Genomic DNA, 21,252 nt, shown 5'->3' with positions numbered 1-21,252 from the left:
TGAGTTATGATGAGAGTAATTCCCAGCAGCAGTTAGTGATCAATGGGTAAAAAATCTCTGAACTTTGAATCTCTCTTTATGCGTTTTTCCCAATTTACTTTTGTCCGTGTAAACCATTTATCTCTTCTTTCGTTATCTCTCTTTTTTTTTTACTAATTTGTCTTCTACTTTCTGGTCCTATTTGAAGGTGTGGAAGCAGAAAGGAGAGGAGTATCGTGTTACGGGCTATGGGGGCTGGAGTTGGATCAGTAAGACCCATGTGCAGCGGTTTCTCCCCAAGCTTCCTGGCAACACCAACGCCAACTACCGCAAAGAACTGGAAGGTCTGAAACAGGAGACTTTTTGGGGCCTAAAATGTGGTTTTCTAAAATTTAAAGTCTCTTTGACTCTAACAGGGAATTAGTCTCTCGCTCAGTAATCTCAACGATATCATTGTGTGTGTTGGTTGACATTCTGTGAATTAGGCTGGTCTTTAATGTGTCTGAGATGTCCTTGAAAGAATCAAAGACCCCATAAATAGTTTAAATTCCTGTTCTTATTCATACTGATCGTTTATGTTCTTGTTTATCTTTTTATCTATGGCTTCCACCAACTACTTAAAATGTCCAGCAAAGACGCAGATTAACTGCAAAGTCCAAAAGAAATTCTTTATGCATTTATTTTTTTCTAATTCAAGTCATTGTCTTTTCCAAAGATGCTAAACTTGGCAAGAAATGTACCCTGTTGGATTTGAGTCCACGTGACAGTGTTGCTGCACCAGAAGCTGAGGGAGCTGCTGGCTTAAGCAGTGAGGCAAAAGATCAGGACTCCTCCAGCGGCTCCAAGCCTGCACCAGATCCTCCGATGTCCGTTGAAGATGTGGAGTCTAATGAAAGGATGGAAGAGGAAAAGAAAGAAGGGGTGGATGAAAAGGAAAAGTCTGACTTGTCAGCAGAGGATCCGCCTGCAAAGATGGAGGTGGACCCCACCGAGTCACGATCAGAAGAGCAGCAAAGTATGACAGAGTGACACTTAGTGTCAGTAAATTACACTGTGTTAATTTGCATGTGGCCCATGAGTTGTGCTTTATTTAAAATTTTAACAATTTTTAGAATTACATTCACGTTACTATTGTGTGTCCTTCTCTTGACAGAGATTGTAAGAAGAATTGTACGTGAATGCAGATTAAAGTCTGAATTCATTTTCTCTCCAGGTTCCAGTATTCAGGAGGAAAAGGCCTCCATAAAAGAGGAGCCTGCCGAGAGCCTGACACGGCCCTTTAACTACGATGTAGTGGATGTCAGCAAGGGCTTCCTCACCCGCATTGCCTACAAGAAGAAGGTCAAGCCCTCCAAGCTGGACATCCTGCTGGAGCGACGAGTGAAGCAGCACATCATTGAGGAGAGGCAGCGGCAGCAGGTGTCTGCCCCCAATTGTCAGACTCCCGCACCAGTTTTGTCCATTTCAAACCCTGCCCCGAGCACTCCTGTCCGGCCGCGGTCACCACTCAAGCCCCATAATCTCGCCCAGACAAACATTGCACTGGGCAAAACTGTGAAACTGGAGGAGAAGTCTTCCACAACACAAACTCTGTCGGCAGGAATACTCGGAGGAGGAGAAAAGGTGCAAGGGGCGAGCCTGGCTGAACTCTCTAAAACTACACATGAGACTGTCCCTCTTCCTCTTCCTTCTCCCGTTCCAGACGCCACACCCAAAGACAGTTGCGGTACAGGTACACAAAACCAAACCGCCTCCATACCTCAGGTATTGGAGGCAGACTTAGTGGAAAGGACTATGGGGCCAAAAGTAACTGATCAGATCAAAAGAGACTGTTCAGGGCAAGAGGGCATCACACTGCCTATTGTACATGAACCAACAACAGGGGGGACGTATAAATCTTCAGAGCGACAAACAGCCAGTGTACCATCAGATGTTACCAAGGCTGTACATATTGAAAACACAGGGTCTGACGTACCCAACTTAAAATCGGACTCTCAAAGAACATCATGTGTTCTGGATCAGATAAGCAGTCAAAACACATCTCCTTCAAAAGATATACAGCAAAACCCAAGTTTAGCGCATTCAGGTACAGAGGAAAATGGCACAGGGCTTGAGGAGAACCAAGAAAATACTCACAGCATTGGACAAGGTAGACCTGAAGGCAATAGCACTCCGAAGCCAGTTCCTCCTCTCCCTCAGGTAAATGGTAATGATGGCTTGGAGAGTGAAAGCATGTTAAGTAACTCTGTCATAAGCTCAAATAATGGTGTGCTTACCAATAGTTCACAGCCCAAGGTGAACAGCATAAGTAACATGGAAGAACAAGGACTGGTTGTCAAGGACACACAGCTAAAGCCTTTATTAAACGGAGATTTGGCCCCCCTCAATGATTGTACAGCTGTTGGGGTCAAGGAACCGAGTCTAGCTTCTAAGGTAGAGGTAGAGAGCAAAACAATGATGTCAGACCAGGACTACAAACCTCCGCTGAAGATGGCAAAGCTGGAAAACAACATAGACGCACTTGGAGCAAATACTCAAAGCACTCTGCAGCACAGCAGCACATTTCAATCTGCAGAGACCAAACCCAGTCCTGCAATCAAGATCATCAGAATGGCACCATCTCCTATACCTTCAGCGGAAGAGTCCAGTCTCAGCGACGACTTTGCAGAGGAAAATAGTAACTGCGGGACGACAGAACCACTCAAGACCATTATCACCCAGGTAACCACGACCTCCACAACCACCACAACAGTAGTTTCCACAGAGATGAAGATGGCGAAAGTGCCGTTGAAGGCATCCGGAGTGATTACGAAGCCGGTGGCATCGACCACAGAGAACAGTGCGGTGTCCACCCTGACCACCATGACCAAAACAACTGTGACCAAAATCTGTTCACCGGGGCTCGATGGTCAGTCGGAGGACAGCCAGAGTGAGATGGTGACGCAAGAACAGAAGACGGCGCTCTCGGCCTGTATCAGCAAGTCCACCAGGGACACCAGGGGTAAGACCTCATCAATGTCTGTCACAGTGAGCCTCGAGGACTCATCAACGCAGGGCCGCGTCCGCCTCCTCAAGTTCTCCCGCACCAAGAAGATGCGCTCGGACACGGCGCTTCCTTCTTACCGCAAGTTTGTCACCAAGAGCAACCGCAAGAGTATTTTTGTTCTGCCACACAACGACATGAAGGTGCTGGCGAGGCGAGGCGGATTCCGAGAGGTGTCTATATTTAGCTACAACGCCAAGCCAGCGCCGGACATCTGGCCATATCCTTCACCCAGGCCCACGTTCGGCATCACCTGGAGGTAAGCACGAGCAAGCTTCTCAACCATCAAGAGCCGCGGACATTGTTAAAAGTTGTCATTCTTTGTGTCCTTGTGCTCACTGCAATGGAGTCAGTCACTGACAATGTCGCTGGTTAAGTCGCATTTGTCCACGGGCAATGTAATTCTTTGCATTTGACCCATGTTAGCGTCGGTGATCAGTGGGAAGCATTCTGTGGCAACTTTTTTGGTCAGTTTCTTGTTCAAGGGCGACGGCTGTAGTGTAACCGACGCATGTCTCTGTGTGTTGGAGAGGGGACCAATGCCTAACATACACCTTGGATCTCGTACACACAGACAAGCACAACTTTGTTCCAAATGTATTTATTGTTGATGTCCTCCACCTTGACGTGGATAACAGATGACAAAACAAAGCCTCTGTAGCTTTGTGCCCTCTAGTTTTATACACAGATGCTTAATTCAAAATGTTTTTAAAACCACACACTTCTTTAGCAACTAAGAAATGTAATTTTGTGATCTTTACAAAAGAAGGAATAGGGCTGGTAGTATGTACCTTCTGCAAGTGCCCTGTCCTGTTTTTTTCCCATTTTGTTGCCCTCCCTGCCTGCTGTTTGTGGCTTTGGACCTGTAGGATGTTGTGGCTCTGAGTTTAGTGTCACACGGGTTATTTCAACTGAACCTCAGAGATCTGAAGGAGTCATGAATCATCAGGCAGACAAGTGTCAGGGTGTTCATTTTGTGCAGTGACTCAGACCTGCAAGCCAGGGAAGTTTTCCAGCAGGTGACTTGTCATAGGAAAGGGAATATCTACCAAACCCCAAACACACACAGCCAGATGGCAATGTTTTTTTCTAGATGTTTAAAACGACTGCCAAGTTACTTTTTGAAACAGCCGTCATGGCCTTAATGATGCACGGAAGAAATATTTCTACTCTCAGATCAGTCTGTTGCACCCCAAATTGTTAATTAATTTAATTAATTAATGAAAAATGCAAAGGCTCTCACTTTGAGGTTTGTGAGCTAAAACTGTTTTATATTTCTACTCTCAGATCAGTCTGTTGCACCCCAAATTGTTAATTAATTTAATTAATTAATGAAAAATGCAAAGGCTCCCACTTTGAGGTTTGTGAGCTAAAACTGTTTTACTTGCTTTTGTAGTTGACTGTACACGACTGGTGCTTGAACATCTGGGTTGTTGTGTAACAGGTATCGCCTGCAAACGGTGAAGTCATTGGCTGGTGTGAGCCTGATGCTGAGGCTGCTGTGGGCCTGTCTGAGATGGGACGACATGGCCGTCAAACCATCCGCTGCTGTCGGCACCACACGGACAGGTAGAACCCCCCTCCAACTCTCTCAAATCATTCAACCACCTCTGAATAAAGATGTCCTTCACCCGGAGAGGATGGTGTTGTTTCATATATAAAGCCCTGATTTAATTTCCTGGATGAATTTTCAGCTTTTTTTTATATCCGTATTCCTACCTATATTCTTGATGATAGATGTAGCTGGTGTTTCTACTAATGTGGATCAACTCTAAGCTGGTGTTCAGAAATCTGGAGCATGTTTGTGGTTCAATAGGGACACAAACATGTGTGCCTGAAAAAGACACAGGCCCTAGTCTCACATGTTTTTGTTGGAGCGCTTCTCCTCCATCTTCTCGGGCGCTCCTCCTTGTCACCATACCAACCCAGCTCTATCCTCACGCATTGCCACAGAGACATCGGACACTGAAATCACCACCACAGAGATCATCAAGCGCCGCGACGTGGGGCCCTATGGCATTCGCTCAGAGTACTGCATCCGCAAAATCATCTGCCCCCTGGGAGTGCCTGAGACTCCAAAAGGTTAGAGGCACTTTGTATTCCTCACACTGAAGAAAAACCATGATTTATCAGTTTAAGTGGAAGAAAAAAGAATGAATTGTGTCTATTATTGTGTTGCTTCTAATTTGTACTGAAGTGTTTCAAAATTTGACACAATAACACTGATATTGTTCCACCATCCCAGAAACCCACACCCCTCAGAGGAAGGGGCTGCGCTCCAGTGCCTTGCGCCCCAAGAAGCCTGAGCCCGCCAAGCAGACGGGCCCAGTGGTGATTGAGACCTGGGTGGCTGAGGAGGAGCTGGACCTCTGGGAGATCAGAGCCTTCTCGGAAAGGTCAGAGGGTCCAGCATGCCATGCCTACATTTAAAAATATGTCAAACTGGAGAGTCCAATATTATTCAGGATGGGGATTTTACTGTTTCAGCCACTTATATTCTCCTGGCTCTGCTAGAGGTAACTTGCTTTGTTCTGACAAACTTGTGTAGGTAAAAATGCAGGCTGTTTCAGATAGATACTATTTACCATCCATCGACATAATCACTATCTAAATTGTAACGTGTATGGAAGGATTGTACGGTGTTTTAAAATGGGACGTACTTACACTTTTAGTGCTTCTGCGCATACATTTGGGTATCAGGAGGGACTCTGGGGCAAATGTGGCTCGCAGGTCGTCCTTAACTTAGAGGATCAGTTTGGTCGCCGCCCCCCGCTAGTCAATGCGATGGCACCTTGCTTGGTAGCCCCCTGCCATCAGTGTATGAAGGGTTAAATGAACATGTAGTGCTAAAGCGCTTTGAGGGGTCATAGGATGAGAAAAGTGTCCAGTCCATTTATCTGTAAACCACATGCAGGCTTATCAGAATATCTACATGGCTCGAGAACTACCTTTGCAAAACAATCACCATTATCCCCTTCATATTATTTATTTTTTTCACAAATGTTTGCTATGTCTTCAACTTAAGGTTTATTTTTTTCTTTTTACAGGGTGGAGAAAGAAAAAGCTCAGGCAGCAGAGCAGGCCAAGGTGAGTGTTGCTCAGTTCTGTAGTCTTTCTACGAAATGTTAAATTTCTTCAAAGGTAGTGATTTTTTAAAAAGAAATTATATTAGCATCCCCTTAAAAAAAAATGTTGTTTTTTTATTTTGGTTTGCAGCTTACTTTTATACTCAATTTTGTTTCTTGGCATTTCTTTTGTATACTTCTGTCATGGGTTCCTGTGTTTATTTCCCGACTGACTGTTTCTCAGAAACGCCTGGAGCAGAAAACGGGCATAGTCACAGCGACCCCGACAGGGAATCCCGCAACACCAATCGCCACGCCCAAAGTCATCGTCGGTTCACTGTCAGGCCCGGGCACCCCCACCACCAAGGTGGTACTGTCCACCAAGATGGGCACACCCGTCACATTCCAGCAGAACAAGAACTTCCACCAGTCGTTCGCCACCTGGGTGAAGCAGGGTCAAAGCACACAAGGTACTTTGCAGAGGAGCGCAACTTAAAGTCAGTTGGCTGTACTTTAGTCTGGAGGATCGTCAGAGAAGTACAGTGTACTCTTTGTTCTTACCTAAATTAAGGGGCAGGGCATGGGAGAACAAATCTTTACATGTGTTCAAAAGAGGGTTTGATTTAGCCTGCATAATCTGTAATTGTTTTACCAGACATTGTTCTGTTACGTGCTCTTACTGTGTTTTTGTCACTGCAGCTGTGCTAGTTTAGACACAAATAGTGTGTCAGTCGATTGGCTTTATTGAATTAGACAATGTTGACGTGTTTTCCCAACAAAGCGCAAAGCTTTCTGAAAATAGGTTTCATGTACAGTATACCTTTTTATAATGTTGATCGTCAGCATCGTCATGTTGGTTATCTAAATTATATGGAAGTAGTGATATTATTGGATTTACATTATTTGTTGTAATGTTTTGTTTGTTTGCTTTATTAGGAGTGGGCACGGAGACCACCTTGACCACATCTGGTGGGCACACCTTCCAGATCACGGGGACCTCAGTGGGTGGAAAGGTGGTGACCACCAAGCTGCCGCTGCCCGCCAACAGCAAGATCGTCACAGTCAACGTACCGACTTCACAAGGAGGTACGGCAGGTTTTAATAAGTCACACAGGCAGACGGTTACATTTCTTCTTTCCATCCCGCCACCATTTCAGGATGCATGTTTGTTTGTGTTTTCATTGCTTCACCTCGGACCCACAGCTGAGACATGTCTAATGTGTCAAAGGAGCATTTGGCTCATTACTTGGATGCCATTGTAAGCAATTTAGTGTGCCAACCACGCACACTGCGCTCTAGAGGGACTGAGTCTGTCGGCACTCGTTTTAAATGTTGTTGGTTCCAGCTCCCGCAGGCCTAAATATTTGGCAGTCTAAAAATTAGACAGAAATTGGACATTCCCCTGTCCTTGATTGCCACTGTGAGTGAGTAAAGTACACCAGTAGGTTTTTTTTTAAAGGGCCACAACTTAGCAGAACTATAAGTATTCAGCCCCAGGCCGTGTTTTTAACTGAAACTAAGCAAATAAACTGCTGGTACTGGCACAGCAGCTGCTGCCTAACAGAACAACGTAAATCGTGGCAAACTGTTCAAAGCCGCCTTCCTGATATGTAATGTTAGCTATACTAGTAAAAGTTACTAAACTTTTCTTTGGTGGGAGAATGCCCACCAACCCCCTTACCTGATTATGTATGTATGTATGTATGTATGTATGTATGTATGTACCTTGAAACCTTTTGCACTAATCTGCTAAAAATACAAATATATCCCTCGAGGGTTGGTGGAGAACAAAACCAGAGCTAAAAGGAGTGTAACTATTGGCCTCACATTCACCTGCTAGACAAAGGACTGCAAATTTATGAAACTTGCTGATGCTTGACTTCAAAGTGAGTTTCTTTTCCTTCTGTTTCCAGCTAAACAGATGTAAAAGGGGCATTTCAGTAGCAGTCAGCCGCGCACTGTGTATTGTGATACTGTGGCGGCCTGGTCTGCATCAACTCCGTTGTGGTGCCCACCATGAGCCAACATCATGAGTCAGCAGCTTAATTTGGTGTGGGACATCATGTCTGACTGTGTCCTGTCGGCATGGTAATCTAATAGAAAACTGTTCTTTTGGTTGGATGTTTTTTGGCACGCTAGATTTGTGTAGTCTGAGGTTCGAAATGCAGACTGCGGATTCAGTATTGTACTATCCTAAGTTAGGTGTTTTCCAACGTTTTGAAACATCAATATTGAAACACCGCGGATGAGGTGATGGTTTGTAGTCTGTGGTTCTGTCAAATTATTAGATGACACTCAGCTGTTCACATCTTTTTATGTGGGTTGTATAGGTAAGATTCAGCTTTCACAAAATAACCTGACGACATGCTGTAAACATTAGATGTTTTGTTTTTTTCTTCAATTATATTTCGCCATACTCCAAGTTGAAAGTATGCTTCAACGAAAAACATTGGACAGAAAAAGTGAATCTGGAGACTAAATAACTTTCTCAGCTATATCCACATTTCGCTAAATACAATTTTTACAAGTCTATTTAATTTGTCAAGCTAACTGACAGAAAAAAATGAAATCAACTGAAGAGATCTTCATTTTTAAACATGATGCAATGATGATGCATCTAAAAACGGCATCATAGTATGCAGTAAATGGACCATTTAATACAGACTTGCTTTCATAAAACCTTGCATTCACCAGATAAAGAGAATGATATTCACCTACGATGCAAAGAAAGTGATTTTTCTTACCTTTGAAGTCCCTATGAAGGAGAAACTAAGTTCAGGTGGAGTGTAACCATTTAATTGACATGTGTATTTATCCAGCATGACTGTTGGGCGCCTGTTTGTTTTGGAAGGGCTTAAGGAAGTTCGGCATGAAAACAAGTTTACCCTGAGGTCTGCGTCCCAGACAGGTAGCCCTCTATAGCGGGATTCCACTTTTTCTTTTTTTTTTTTCCCCTCCGTCTTTTTGAATGAAAGTGTACCTCTCAACTCCGGAGTCCCAACTCCCCGACCTCTCCAAACAGCCAGTCCATAGAAAAGCGTGTTTGATGTGTGTGAGCAGAGCAGCGACTCCCCTGGTCTTACGACCGGGTTTAAGGTCCCTGTTTGAAGAGGGAAACCCTTGATGTATAGGTTTACCTGCTCGGTTGCGGTTGAAAAACCGCAGCAAGAAGGCAGCGGCATGAGCTGAGGAGAGAGCGACACTCTTATGGTTTCCATTTCTACCATCAGCTTCACGTGAGCTCATTAAGGCACAGAGCCTGCCGAACAAATATGAAACGCTCCCTTTGTCAGATTGAAGTTGAAAAAAAGTCGGATCTCAATTCATGCATAATTTATGAGGGGGCTCAGGTATGTTGGGGGAAACCCAACTAAGCTTTCAGTGAGCCTTTGAAGATTTTGTTTACCTGCTTAACTAATATTTACCGTTGCTGTGATCAAACGCTGGCCATCAAGCAAGGAAAGAAGGCCACAAATAATGTATTGAGTTGCATCAATGCAGGACTTCTGCACAACGGCTCACTTGTGACACGCGTGTAGCCACTGCTTCACCATTGTATTAGGGGTGTTTGAGCATTTTGAAATGTGTTGGTGGATGTGTTTGATGTTGTAAATGGCAGGTATTTGACAAATAAATATATATATATTATAAAACCAATATTTAAGCCTACAAGCACAATTACAATGTTATCTTTAAACCACCAATCTTAATCCTGTCCCTGTCACTTGTTCCTCCATGCCATTATGTGTTATCACTAAAATGATCTCTTTGTCCCTCTCATCTTTCCACCTGTTGTGTTTTTGTGTCAACTGATGGCGATTATTGACAAGCCACATCCTGGGAGACCTTGTCTTCACCCGACCCCTCTCCTCAGGCCTCTCGCTTCCCTTTCTTCTCATTTGCTCACTCGGGTATCTTTCTGTTTCTCTTTTCTTTGAAGGTGTGGTGCAGCAGAAAGTGTTGGGTATCATCCCCTCCAGCACAGCGGGCGGTGCCCAGACCTACACCACATTCCAGCCCCGCACCACCACGCTCAACATCAGGCCCAATACCCCAGGCTCCCAGCAGCAGGTAAGCTGCCTCCTCCTTTATCTGAAGTATCCAGAGAGTTGTTTAAATTAATCAATTTGTTCAGCCTTTTGTGTGACCACAACTAGCCCAACAACATGGTCTGCTGTTTTTCCTCATGTCTATTGCCTTCAGCTTTGTTTATGCGCTATGTTAAATGTTCTACTATGTTTGCAAAAATCCACGTCATTTCTCATTTTGTTGCCTGTGCTGTTGGTTCTTTTAAAAGAAGGTAACTTTCTCAGCTACAAATTATAGAATATAATGCTCCTTTGTACCTCGCCTTGATTTTTAGGAAGAAAATGCTGCCTCTGAAACTTATTATCAAGTCTTTATGTAACTAGGTTCTGGCAGCTGGTGGTCAGATCCGTCCAGGAATGACAGTGATCCGAACGCCGATCCAGCAGACGGGTCCAATGGGAAAGACGATACTCCGCACACCCCTTGTGGTCCAGCAAGGTAATATACTTTTCATGGGACTTAGAGAATACTTCTCAGATGGACAAATAGCAACCTACTCTTGAAGAATCACAGCAAACTAGCAGCACATTTAGAAACAAGCTCAAATGTAACTGCTGCACGCCCTCCCATTAATTCTTTACCGCATGTGTCAAGGTCTGGTTGAACTTACAATTGTTGTACACCTTTCTCTTCCAGGTCAGGGTGGACAGCAGGTAGTGACGCAGATCATTCGTGGTCAAGCCGTTTCCACAGCATTATCTGGTGCCAGCCCGGTCGCCACAGTCACCGGCCAGGGGGTGGTCGGCACCACCGCATCAGGACAGGCAGCAGGCCAAATGCCCCAACGGGGCCAGGGCCAGGTTAAGCTCACGTTGGCTCAGCTCACCCAGCTAACACAGGTTAGTGAAGAGTCCCCCTTCTCAGATGACTGATAATGGGACGCATCCACAATTTTGGATTAGACTGGACTGTAGACTGTGAGTCACCTTCCCCTCTCTTCTCCGCCCCTCGTAGAAGCAGCAGGCTGGGTCTGGGGTGGATCGGCAGGCTGGTGTCGGCAGTACCCAACAGGCTCTAACGGTGATGGTTCAGGGCCAAGGCCAGACCACCGGTCAGCTGCAGGTCATACCTCACGGGGTCACCGTCATCCCAGGACCCGGTCAGCAGCTCATGCAGGCATCGCTGCCTAACGGCCAGGTGCAGCGCTTCCTCTTCACCCCGTTGGCCTCAGCTGCCACACCCACATCAAGCACAGGTATGATGAGGAACAAGCATCACTCAACAGATATTATTTTTAGGATGTTTGCTTTTGGGCAAAATCTTTATATAATTGTGCGGCTGTGCTGGGTGATTTGCATTGAATTAGGGTGACATTTTTTGATGACGCTTCTCTCTGACTCTTTTTTTCTCTCTCACACTCCAGTCACCACAGTGCCCACCTCCACCAAAACCCCAGCACAGCCTGCTCAGCAGGCTGCCGCCCCCGTCCAGGCAGGGGCAACCCCCTTAGCCACCACTAGCACCCCTTCGTCGGCCACCCCACAGGGCCAGTTACCCCCTCAGACGCAGGCCCACATGCCCATCCAGTCTCCCACCTCGCTGCAGGTGAAAACGCAGGGAGGAGCCGCCCAGCTGCAGCTGCAGCAGACACCTCAGCTCATCAGCATGTCTGGACTACAGCAGCAGGTACAGGTATGATTATCAAAAAGACCCTGTGATCGGTAGTAACGTTAGTCATAACCTCGTCGGACTTACCAAAACCGCTGTAAGACAAGGTGCAGCAGGAGGAGACTTTACTGTTCACAAACCTGGTTTTCAGCTTTGTTAAATGTGTATATCTTTTGTGTTGTGACTAGGTGTTGGCACAGCTGCAAGCCCAGCAGGGTGCAGGCTCTCTGCCACAGCACATCAAACTGCAGCTTCCTATCCAGATACAACAGACTGGGACCACCTCAGCTCAGGGAGGACAGGTAGAGCAGCAAGCCAACTGAACCAGACCCCAAGCCATATTGCCTTCATAGCAATTGCTTCACACATTTAGACTATCTAAATGATATACCTTAACGCACTATGCTGTCTGCACAGATTGGGAACGTAGTGACCATCCAGGCAGCTTCTGTCCAGGAGCAGCTTCAGAGGATCCAGCAGCTCAGAGAACAACAGCAGCAGAAGAAGAAACAAGCTGCAGAGGCCAAGAGAGAGCAGGCCCTCAACGGCGCCAGCCAGAGCGACATCATTCAAAAACAGGTGTGTGTGTGTGAGAGAGTGAGAGTGAGAGAGAGTGTGTGTGCGCATGGGCACCCATCGTAGTCATGTTATCCATCCCAGTCCAAGCCTGGCTGTCTCCCTGCCACCAGTACATAAGCAGTCACCATCTTACAACCCTCCAACAAGTTTCAGCCCAGTTTTTGTTTGTTGAGCTTAATCCTGCCTCTACTTCTGTGTGAATGTTTGTTTTCCTGTCTGTGTTTTTGGGACCCTATCTTGCCAAACTTACATTTATTATTAAACAATTCATGCAGATATTTGTAGTACACACTCAACACCACTAAAGTTACAAAGGGTTTTCATGAAGTCCTATTTCATTCTGGGTTTATTTGTTCTTTATTTATTAAAAAAAAATATGTTACTCAAGTTATATTTTGTAATGCTTCACCATAGGTGTTTCCTCTTAATCTGAATGTCTTCTTTGTTCTCAAAACACTTTGTGTGCGTCCTGCGTTTCAGGTGGTGATGAAACAAAACGCTGTGATCGAGCACCTGAAGCAGAAGAAGACCTTGACGCCTGTAGAGAGGGAGGAGAATCAGAGGTTTGTGTGCAGTTGGCCACCAATCGCAGTAAACGTACTGCAGCAACATGTTTTTGAAACTGCATGTACACTGTTGACATAATGTTGATTACCTGTGGCACACTTCTTTGAATTTATATGTGTCCATGTTGTGATCATATGGATCTCACTTGGGCAATCTGTCATTTTCTCCATTTTGCTGTTGTCCAAACACCATGTTGGGAGGTACTACACAGCGTGGGAACTCTTGGGTGTGTAACCACCAACAGCTGCGTGTACTTACTGTGACCCGACAAGATGTACATACGAGAGAAGTTGCACAATAAAATCACACACGGCCCTTCCAATCCTGCAACAATTTGTTGGGATATAGCGAGATGACACTAATCAGAACTAATTTAGCTTTGCCACGTTTAACAATACAATGCTGCTTCCCACTCAGTTCATACTGTCAGAAAATGGGCAGAAATCTGAATCTATAAAATGAAAGTCAAAGTCGAAAAATGTTTCGAAAGTCGTTCTTCCTTCACTCCTGATATATGCTGCAGATAGATAGGTCGACTTTGACCTGCAGTTGACCCTGACAACCATGTGTTTATGTCCACAGACGGTGTGTCAACACTGTACCCATTCACACAAACCTGAAATACCAACCCCAGACTACCGTGACATCACTACAGCAGCTCTGTCTGTTGTCTGTCTCGCTGCTTATTTTTTCTAAATCCTTTTTTTCCATTTCTTCATGTCGTCCCTTTCTCTCGCTTTTCCTTGAAAACACGGCTCTGTTAGTAACAACACCGAGCTCTGACGTCTGCAAGCGTTTGTGTGTCCACTTTTTTCAGTATCCACCACTTTCATGCTACATTTGCAGTGTGTACTTTTAGATGTCCTGGCCCATTATTGACCTCAGCAGCGGTAAATGTGTTTGTCCGTTTTTTACACAAAGGGCACTGAACACGGCGGCGTTCCTCCTCTAAAACACGGACCAACAATTTTCGATCTTAGTTGTGAATGTTGGCGAACATGAGTGAACATACTCGGGACACACAGCCATGAATTATCTTGATTTACTGTCATATTGACGTTCAACTAAATGTTTTATTTCGTTTAGTTTTTATAGTATCGCTTAATGTTTCTTTTACTTCCTTTTGATTGGCAGGAAGTTAGATCACCAAACAGTATAAGACCCTACACATGACCCTAGAATCCCCATGTGCGTTTTCGTCCCCTCTTTCCGATGTTTACAAGAGCAGCGGGTCTTCCCAGTCGTCATATTTCTGTCCATTCCTCCCCAAACCCCTCTTTCAACCTTTAGCTCCCCTCTCATACTACTGAAGCATAGAGTCTCACACAAACAAAAATACTCAACAACCAAATACCCCTCTAACATCTGTAAGACACGTGCGTGGCCCAGTGACACAACTGCTCTGACTGCTGGTTCTCACAGGGTGATGACACTGCAGCATTGCTTTTAGGAATGAATTATAAAAGAATAGGATAGTTGTCCTCCTGCAAGTTGTTGTCGCAAACGGTTTGTTTAATCCCAGCTTATTTAATGTTGCAAAGATTGTTGGAAAGATTTTTGAGCCAGATGGGATACAAAGAAAGTCCAGAACTTTGGAGTTTGTAGTTGCTCAACTTACACAACTGAGCCACCAGAGAACCTCAAGGAGTGAAATACTAATTATTTGTTGACACACACTGCCATTTCTTACGCATAAAAAGTTAGATGTTCACATTTTTTAAGTAGCCATTAGCCGTGCAGGTTCTCCTCTCTAAAAATTTGAGGGATTGTTTGGATAAAAGAGTCTGCTGGTGTGTCAGAGGGATGAATTTCTTCCTCTGTGACTTCAACTGTACTGACTTTCTGAATTCAAGATTCAGATCTAATACTCCTTTCCTCTATGCTCTCTTTCAGCAAGAGTGTCATGTGTATGTTATGCCTTGTTTTAAATACCCTGAATGGAAAACAGGCCTTTTTCACATGGGTCCTCATTAGATTCAGCCGGGCTAATCCTTGCGCTGTGTTTTTAGGCGAGACTTGACATTTTTCTATTGTATCCATCCTCACAATACAGTACTTCACTGTTCTCTACAATGTGCATTTCTCATCCTCTAACTTTTTGAAAGTTCAGTCAGTAAAGAATTTTATTTTTCTGTGTCCAGGATGATCGTATGCAACCAGGTGATGAAGTACATCCTGGACCGGATAGACAAGGATGAGAGGCAGACTGCCAAGAGGAGGAAGAAGGAAGAGGTGGTGGAGGCAAAGAGGAGGTTGGCCAATGCCAGCAAGCTCTCCTCACTCCTTTATCGGCACAAAGAAAGTCTCAAGATGGAGATCCTGAAGAAAAGGGCGCTTCTCGACAAGGAGCTGCAGCTAGAGGCCCAGGTATGAAAGCAAGGAGGGCAGGGGACAAAAGAGCAGAAGAATGTGGGAGAAATATGTGTCTATTCAAACATTATCCAATATGTTTTCAAGTATATAAAAAGTCAGCATGACATGCCATAGAGGTGTGACAAATGGCTTTGCAAACATCTTTATTTCTTTAAAACATTACCAATCATGAATAACCAAATATAAACTCAGCTCATAAAGGTGTCCTCCATCCATTTCAACCCTGTCTGTCTTGACATTACGCTCCTCAGGAGGAGCTAAAAAAGGACTTGTTGAGGATGCGGAGGGAGAAGGAGAGGTCTCAGGCTGCGGCCCAGCAGGCAGCTCAGGCCGCCGCCGCTGCTGCCGCCGCCCACAACCAGCAGCAACATACTATGGCACAGAAGCATGGCGTCACCCCGCCACAGCACCTCACCACGAGCGGTGCCCCCACACACAAGAGGAAACGGGAGGAGGAGCGGGAGACCGCTACGTCAGCCAAGTCCAAGAAGAAGAAGATGATCTCGACGACAAGCACCAAGGAGAGCAAAAACGAGATCAAGCTCTACTGCGTCTGCAAGACGCCCTACGACGAGACCAAGTATGACAATGACCTATGGAGTACTCCCACATTAAAATACTATATTACCCAGCTGGATAAGCATGGTAGTAGTAGGCCCAGTGAAACACAAGTCTCGAAAACGACAACATACTTGCACATGTTCTTGGTGAAACTTTTTCAATCAACTCGGTCAGAATGAACATGCCTTTCAACTGCAGAAATACAGTTTCTGTTCCTGCCTCTCAGCTCCTGAGGTTGTCCAGAAACTATAAAGGAAGAGTTTACTGCCCTGAACTTTGCTGACTAGTCAAACACGAACTGCAGGATGAATGAATCCAGCAACAAGTGTAGAGCATTCATTCATCCTGTGAGCAAGCACTGGTTGTAGAATCAATATTAGGACGAGGGATGGAATTTCGTTTATAGTTGATGTTTAAACGTCATTTATGCAGTCGACTTCCTGCTAGTAAAAAGAGCGAATTAACCCAAAACTTCACTCTGTTTGCTAATTGTATCCATGTGGTCATGTACCAAAGCAGAAAAACAACCCCCTAAAATAACAGCAAATTTCTCCATCTTGCCTATTGAGTATAGTAATAGATACTTTTATTTACAGAGATAGTGCAGCAGCACGGTGCCCTCTTCAAGTAAATTTAAGTTATTAAATACAATCCAATGTATGTGTTTGACAGTGGAATTTATAATGTGTTTCATTCAGAAAAGAATTGCCAGAAAGCTGTTCGAACATCAATATTTTTTTAATGTTTTATGTAATTTGCCTAATCTACACGGTTGCTTGGATGTGGTTGAGACATACACATAAAGAGCTGTGCTAGCTAATGGATGACAATCTCATTTTAAACTAATGTATGAAAATCCATTATAGTTTTGTATATCTATTGACATACTGTAAGTGTTGGTTTGTGACAACACCTTTCTATCCTTTTCCCACTCAACAGGTTCTACATTGGCTGTGACTTGTGTACCAACTGGTATCATGGAGACTGTGTGGGTATTACAGAGAAGGAGGCCAAGAAGATGGACGACTACATCTGTGTGGAGTGTAAACGGGGCCAAGAGAGCAGCACGGAGGAGCTGTACTGCATCTGTCAGACGCCGTACGACGAGTCCCAGTAAGTTTTTGTGTGCCTCACTCTGCTTCTGTTGGAAAACCAGGCTTCACACCCGCATCTCTAATGATGAGGATGTGAAATAGCAAAAACAAGGTTTGATTTAAACGAAAAATCCAGATCCAATACTTACAACTTCAAACTCACGTCCAGCTAAAGACATTTTTGAGAGTTTGAGCATCCCAGTAACAGAATGTAAAGCTGTGACCAAGCACATAAATTGTGTCAGACGTTAATTTGATTAGAAACCAGCACAAAGAGCTGATTGAATGTGAAAAAGTGGTGTGTGAGGTATTTAAATTTTCAACCTGTTTTTGGGGTGCTCGCCTAACTGCATCTTCCAATCATCTCTTCACACGTGCTTATTGATAATGATGTATTTATTTATAGATCAGATTAATAGGCAATGCAAAGGGTAAACGTTCCTCTTGCCGTCACAGGTTCTACATCGGCTGCGACCGCTGTCAGAACTGGTACCACGGCCGCTGTGTGGGCATCCTGCAGAGCGAGGCCAACCACATCGACGAATACGTGTGTCCACAATGTCAGTCGACGGAGGACGCCATGACGGTCTTCACGCCGCTCACTGACAAGGACTACGAGGGCCTGCGGAGAATCCTGCGGTCCTTACAGGTAAAAAGCTGCCCAAACGCATGTGCTTACTGTGTACTGTAGAGCTGGGCAATACATTGATTTTAATGAGAAATGATTTAGTTAATCAGTTATTTTTCTTTTGTAGGCCTCGTTTGTTTTTACATAGTAATTCAAATAATCATAAATCATGTGTGAATAAAATGTTCATACTAATGTCATGCTAGATCATTTCCCCTGCCGGCCATCTCGGGTGTAAAAGACGACAGTGTGAAGAAATCAGTGCGTGCTCCATTACACTGGTAACCCTGCAAATACAATGCAACTTCAATCTGCAGACCGACGCGTTGGACGAACTGAATTCCCTTCACTGGAAATGAACAGATAAATGAACACTCAGCAGTAAGCTGTCGTAGTACTTTAATTACAAGCGAAAGACAAACACTAACACGGCGCTTGTGGCCCCACTCCAGTGTAAGAGCAGCAAACAAAAGTCCTCTGTGTCCGTCTTATCTGATGGGTTCGGCTCCGCAGAGCGCTACTTGGACAGCTGCCTGGCCTCAGCTTTTTCTTTTCAGCTTCTCTCCCTCTTCCTCTCTCTCTCTCTCTCTCTCTCTCTCTCTCTCTCTCTCTCTCTCTCTGTCTCTGTCTCTGTCTCTGTGTGAGAGAGATAGAAGTGTGGAAGAAAGTAAGAGGGAACATCTGTGTTGACCCACCTGCCTCCACTGTCATTTTCATGGTGCCGTTTGTTTTTCTTCATCGGTCTCAGCTTTCTCAAGTGTCTTGTCTTTCTCTTTGTCTCTCCCTCGCGGGCCCCTCCCCCCTCCGCAGGCGCATAAAATGGCATGGCCGTTCCTGGAGCCGGTGGACTCAAACGACGCCCCGGACTACTACAGGGTCATCAAGGAACCAATGGGTGAGTCGAGGAGATGTGTAAAGCACACAAACACTAGAGTGAATGTTTCCCAGGGAGTTCGCCTCCCGTACCGTTTGAGACGGCAGCGACCCCCCCCCGACCCGAGCCTTTTCTGTGCTCTCCTGTATTTGTGCACATGTTGAGCTTATTAAATGCTCCCCATCGCCTTTACTGACTGTGTTATCACTGACCTGAACAGGTGTTTCCAATTAACATCCGTGTAGAATATAATTCATATCAATAAGGAAAATCTAGAAATGAAATACAAATCAGAAGTATCATACAAACTTTGCACTTTTTCCTGATAATTGTCTTGAGGTGAAGAGGCTTGTTTTTCACAACTCATCCCCCATTGTTTTTTAAACTGGCTTGTTTGTATTTTTTGGTAAAACTCTTAAACACAATGTTGTGAGCCATCAAACCGCAAAACGACATAATTATGTAAAAAATCATCACATTGTCTGTTTAGTCACATTCCATCATTTCAGTGTGAATAATTATCAGCAACATTTTTTATAATGAAGTGAAACATTATTAATCAAGGTAGAAATACTAAATAGTTGATATTTCACTGACATGATTGTTAAATAATGGATTAACTGATGCGGCAGCCGGAGCCCACACAAAATATTATCGGTAACTATCAAAAGAAAACAAACTTAAAAACATCATATCTTTTGTGTATTGGCTTCTCAAATGTTAAGATACTTTTAATGTTGCACTTTTGGCTCTGTTATGTAGCAAAATATTAAAATTGCAGCTTATGGCTGATTTTCCAAGACTCGGATTGGTTGTCCTCCCCATTTGGAAGATAAAGTTGCCTCAGTGGTGCTGTTTTCATTTTCATAATTGCTTTGGTGTTGCTGGAAGCAACACCCAGTCTCTATATCTTCAACATTAAAACACAGCCACCAGGAGGCCAGGCAGGGAGGAAGCCCTCCAACTCAGATCAAACCAGCCATGTACATGGGGACTTGCGTCAGCAGGGCCTTTTTGAACTTCCACACAAACAAACCGTTAATGAGCTGGTCCGAGTCTGCCGGGCTCCCTGTGGAAAGGGACCAGCCTCACACTTAGCTCCTGTTGGCCCGGTGCTGGAAACTCAAGTCCTCTCATCTCCCTTACTGCAAGAAAAAAGACCTTGTTGGTTTTCAGGAAGAGGAGAGGAAAAAAAAGCTGCATTTGACTCGTGTAGCTGCAGCCCCTTGCTAGTTTTTGGAGGGTTTTGAGATCTGATGACGGAGAAGAAGGAGGTCTTTGATATTGACCAGGAGGTTTGTAAGCTCCTGGGTGGGGGTTAAGCAGGTTAAGAGTGGGATCTGTTTGTTTTAAAGGCCGCCCCCGGGACGCCGTGCAGAACAAACCACCGACAGCAGCAGATTACGTGCAGCCTCGACTGCTGCCAGTTAGCCTCCTCGCTGACTCAATCTTACCTGTTTTTTCATTAACTTGAATCTAACCTGGCTAGTAATATTAACAGCTCCCTTCTATGAGGTGCGTAGACTTAAAGGCATTAATTTGACACTCAGATATGCTCGAATGCTGCTCCCCTCAGGAATGACACATCGGTCAGATCCCAGTAACTGATCTGGCAGGCGGACGAGGTCGAGGTTAAAGCTGGCAACGATTTAGAATTTTTGCTGTCGCATATAAAATGATGAACAGTGCTCTCAAAAAACATTCTTCAATGTCTGTCAAACAGATGCAACATAAACTGCAATTACTAAGACGCAGGCATGCTGATTGGTGGAACAAAGGCGGTTAGGAAAGCCAGATATGTATCTGCTGCTCCCTCATATGTGATGTTTGTCTCTGGCAAAAGTTCACAACTAAATGTCTTGTGTTTTTTTCATTCTTTTCTATCACTTACTATTGTTTCTATGCCCTTTTCTTAGACCTTTCCACCATGGAGGAGAGGATACAGAAGCGCGAGTACATCAAGCTCACAGAGTTTGTAGCCGACATGACCAAAATCTTTGACAACTGCCGCTACTACAACCCCAGTGACTCGCCCTTCTACCAGTGTGCCGAGGTTCTGGAGACCTTCTTTGTCCAGAAACTCAAAGGGTTCAAAGCCAGCAGGTAAGACGGGGATACTGGTAGACGGTCAGAACTGATGAGGAAGCGAAACACAGAAATGGCAGCAGGGGAGTGGGAAAGCCGCCGGGTCGGAGAATAATGTGTCCTGGAGTAAGAGTTCATTAGTAGATCCAGCAGTAGATCCAGCTGTGCCGCTGTGAAGCAGACTCCGACCTCTGACCTCCTTGGAGGTTGGGTGGATACACACTTTCTCTAATGAGAGCAATAAAATGTAACTTCTGGAGGTTTGGGTGGTTGATAAAGGAGTATTTTTGCAGTTTAGGTGGTGTTGTTAGAAATACATTTCGAAAACGCTGCCCCGCTCATCACTAACATAAAATATTTAGTATTATTTAAAAGCCTGACTTGTTCTGTGCTCTGCGAGGGAGGCCTGTCCCTTCTGTCTTTCCCCACAGACTGTATAGACTTTCACACTCTTGATCCTCTCCAGTTTCATGCTGGTGGTGTGTTTCATTCTGTCTTTAGTCAGCTCATTTTTCACCAAAGAACAGTTCATTGAGATGAGAACCAAAGCTCTCGATCATCCAAAGGATTTAAAGCAAAGTTTTTCCCTGTTCTTTATGGCCTCAATGCTCCATCTGGTTGTGCCTCTTAACTCACCTTACTGCATTGCTTTAGGTGAATGCACACTACAAGATTGATATTATTTATATTTTCATACCATACAGGTT

The 21,252-nt window shown here is 44.7% G+C and overlaps 1 protein-coding gene across 6 annotated transcripts in view; it reads left to right on the top strand.

The window, feature by feature from the left end:
- LOC137795043 (nucleosome-remodeling factor subunit BPTF-like) overlaps positions 1–21,252 on the top strand; it is a 42,132-nt gene that overhangs the window by 17,291 nt on the left and 3,589 nt on the right. For 5 of the 6 annotated variants that reach the window (XM_068592258.1, XM_068592257.1, XM_068592254.1 and 2 more), the window contains 23 exons: positions 188–323; positions 695–994; positions 1,193–3,281; positions 4,467–4,591; positions 4,976–5,104; positions 5,268–5,418; positions 6,070–6,109; positions 6,332–6,557; positions 7,024–7,173; positions 10,028–10,158; positions 10,500–10,614; positions 10,813–11,015; positions 11,131–11,371; positions 11,540–11,808; positions 11,973–12,086; positions 12,202–12,363; positions 12,844–12,926; positions 15,072–15,297; positions 15,555–15,883; positions 16,804–16,977; positions 17,415–17,607; positions 18,397–18,481; positions 20,377–20,563. In XM_068592258.1, the coding sequence (XP_068448359.1) occupies positions 188–323; positions 695–994; positions 1,193–3,281; positions 4,467–4,591; positions 4,976–5,104; positions 5,268–5,418; positions 6,070–6,109; positions 6,332–6,557; positions 7,024–7,173; positions 10,028–10,158; positions 10,500–10,614; positions 10,813–11,015; positions 11,131–11,371; positions 11,540–11,808; positions 11,973–12,086; positions 12,202–12,363; positions 12,844–12,926; positions 15,072–15,297; positions 15,555–15,883; positions 16,804–16,977; positions 17,415–17,607; positions 18,397–18,481; positions 20,377–20,563 (5,858 nt within the window). The remainder of the gene's footprint in view (positions 1–187; positions 324–694; positions 995–1,192; positions 3,282–4,466; positions 4,592–4,975; positions 5,105–5,267; positions 5,419–6,069; positions 6,110–6,331; positions 6,558–7,023; positions 7,174–10,027; positions 10,159–10,499; positions 10,615–10,812; positions 11,016–11,130; positions 11,372–11,539; positions 11,809–11,972; positions 12,087–12,201; positions 12,364–12,843; positions 12,927–15,071; positions 15,298–15,554; positions 15,884–16,803; positions 16,978–17,414; positions 17,608–18,396; positions 18,482–20,376; positions 20,564–21,252) is intronic. The other variant, XM_068592255.1, reaches the window with a different exon arrangement.

This window comes from Clinocottus analis, unplaced genomic scaffold (assembly GCF_023055335.1).
Source record: "Clinocottus analis isolate CAN_PGR_092001 unplaced genomic scaffold, fCliAna1.0.p SCAF_27, whole genome shotgun sequence".
In the NCBI taxonomy this organism is placed as follows: Eukaryota; Metazoa; Chordata; class Actinopteri; order Perciformes; family Cottidae; genus Clinocottus; species Clinocottus analis.
This window is presented reverse-complemented; position numbering and strand designations above follow the sequence as displayed.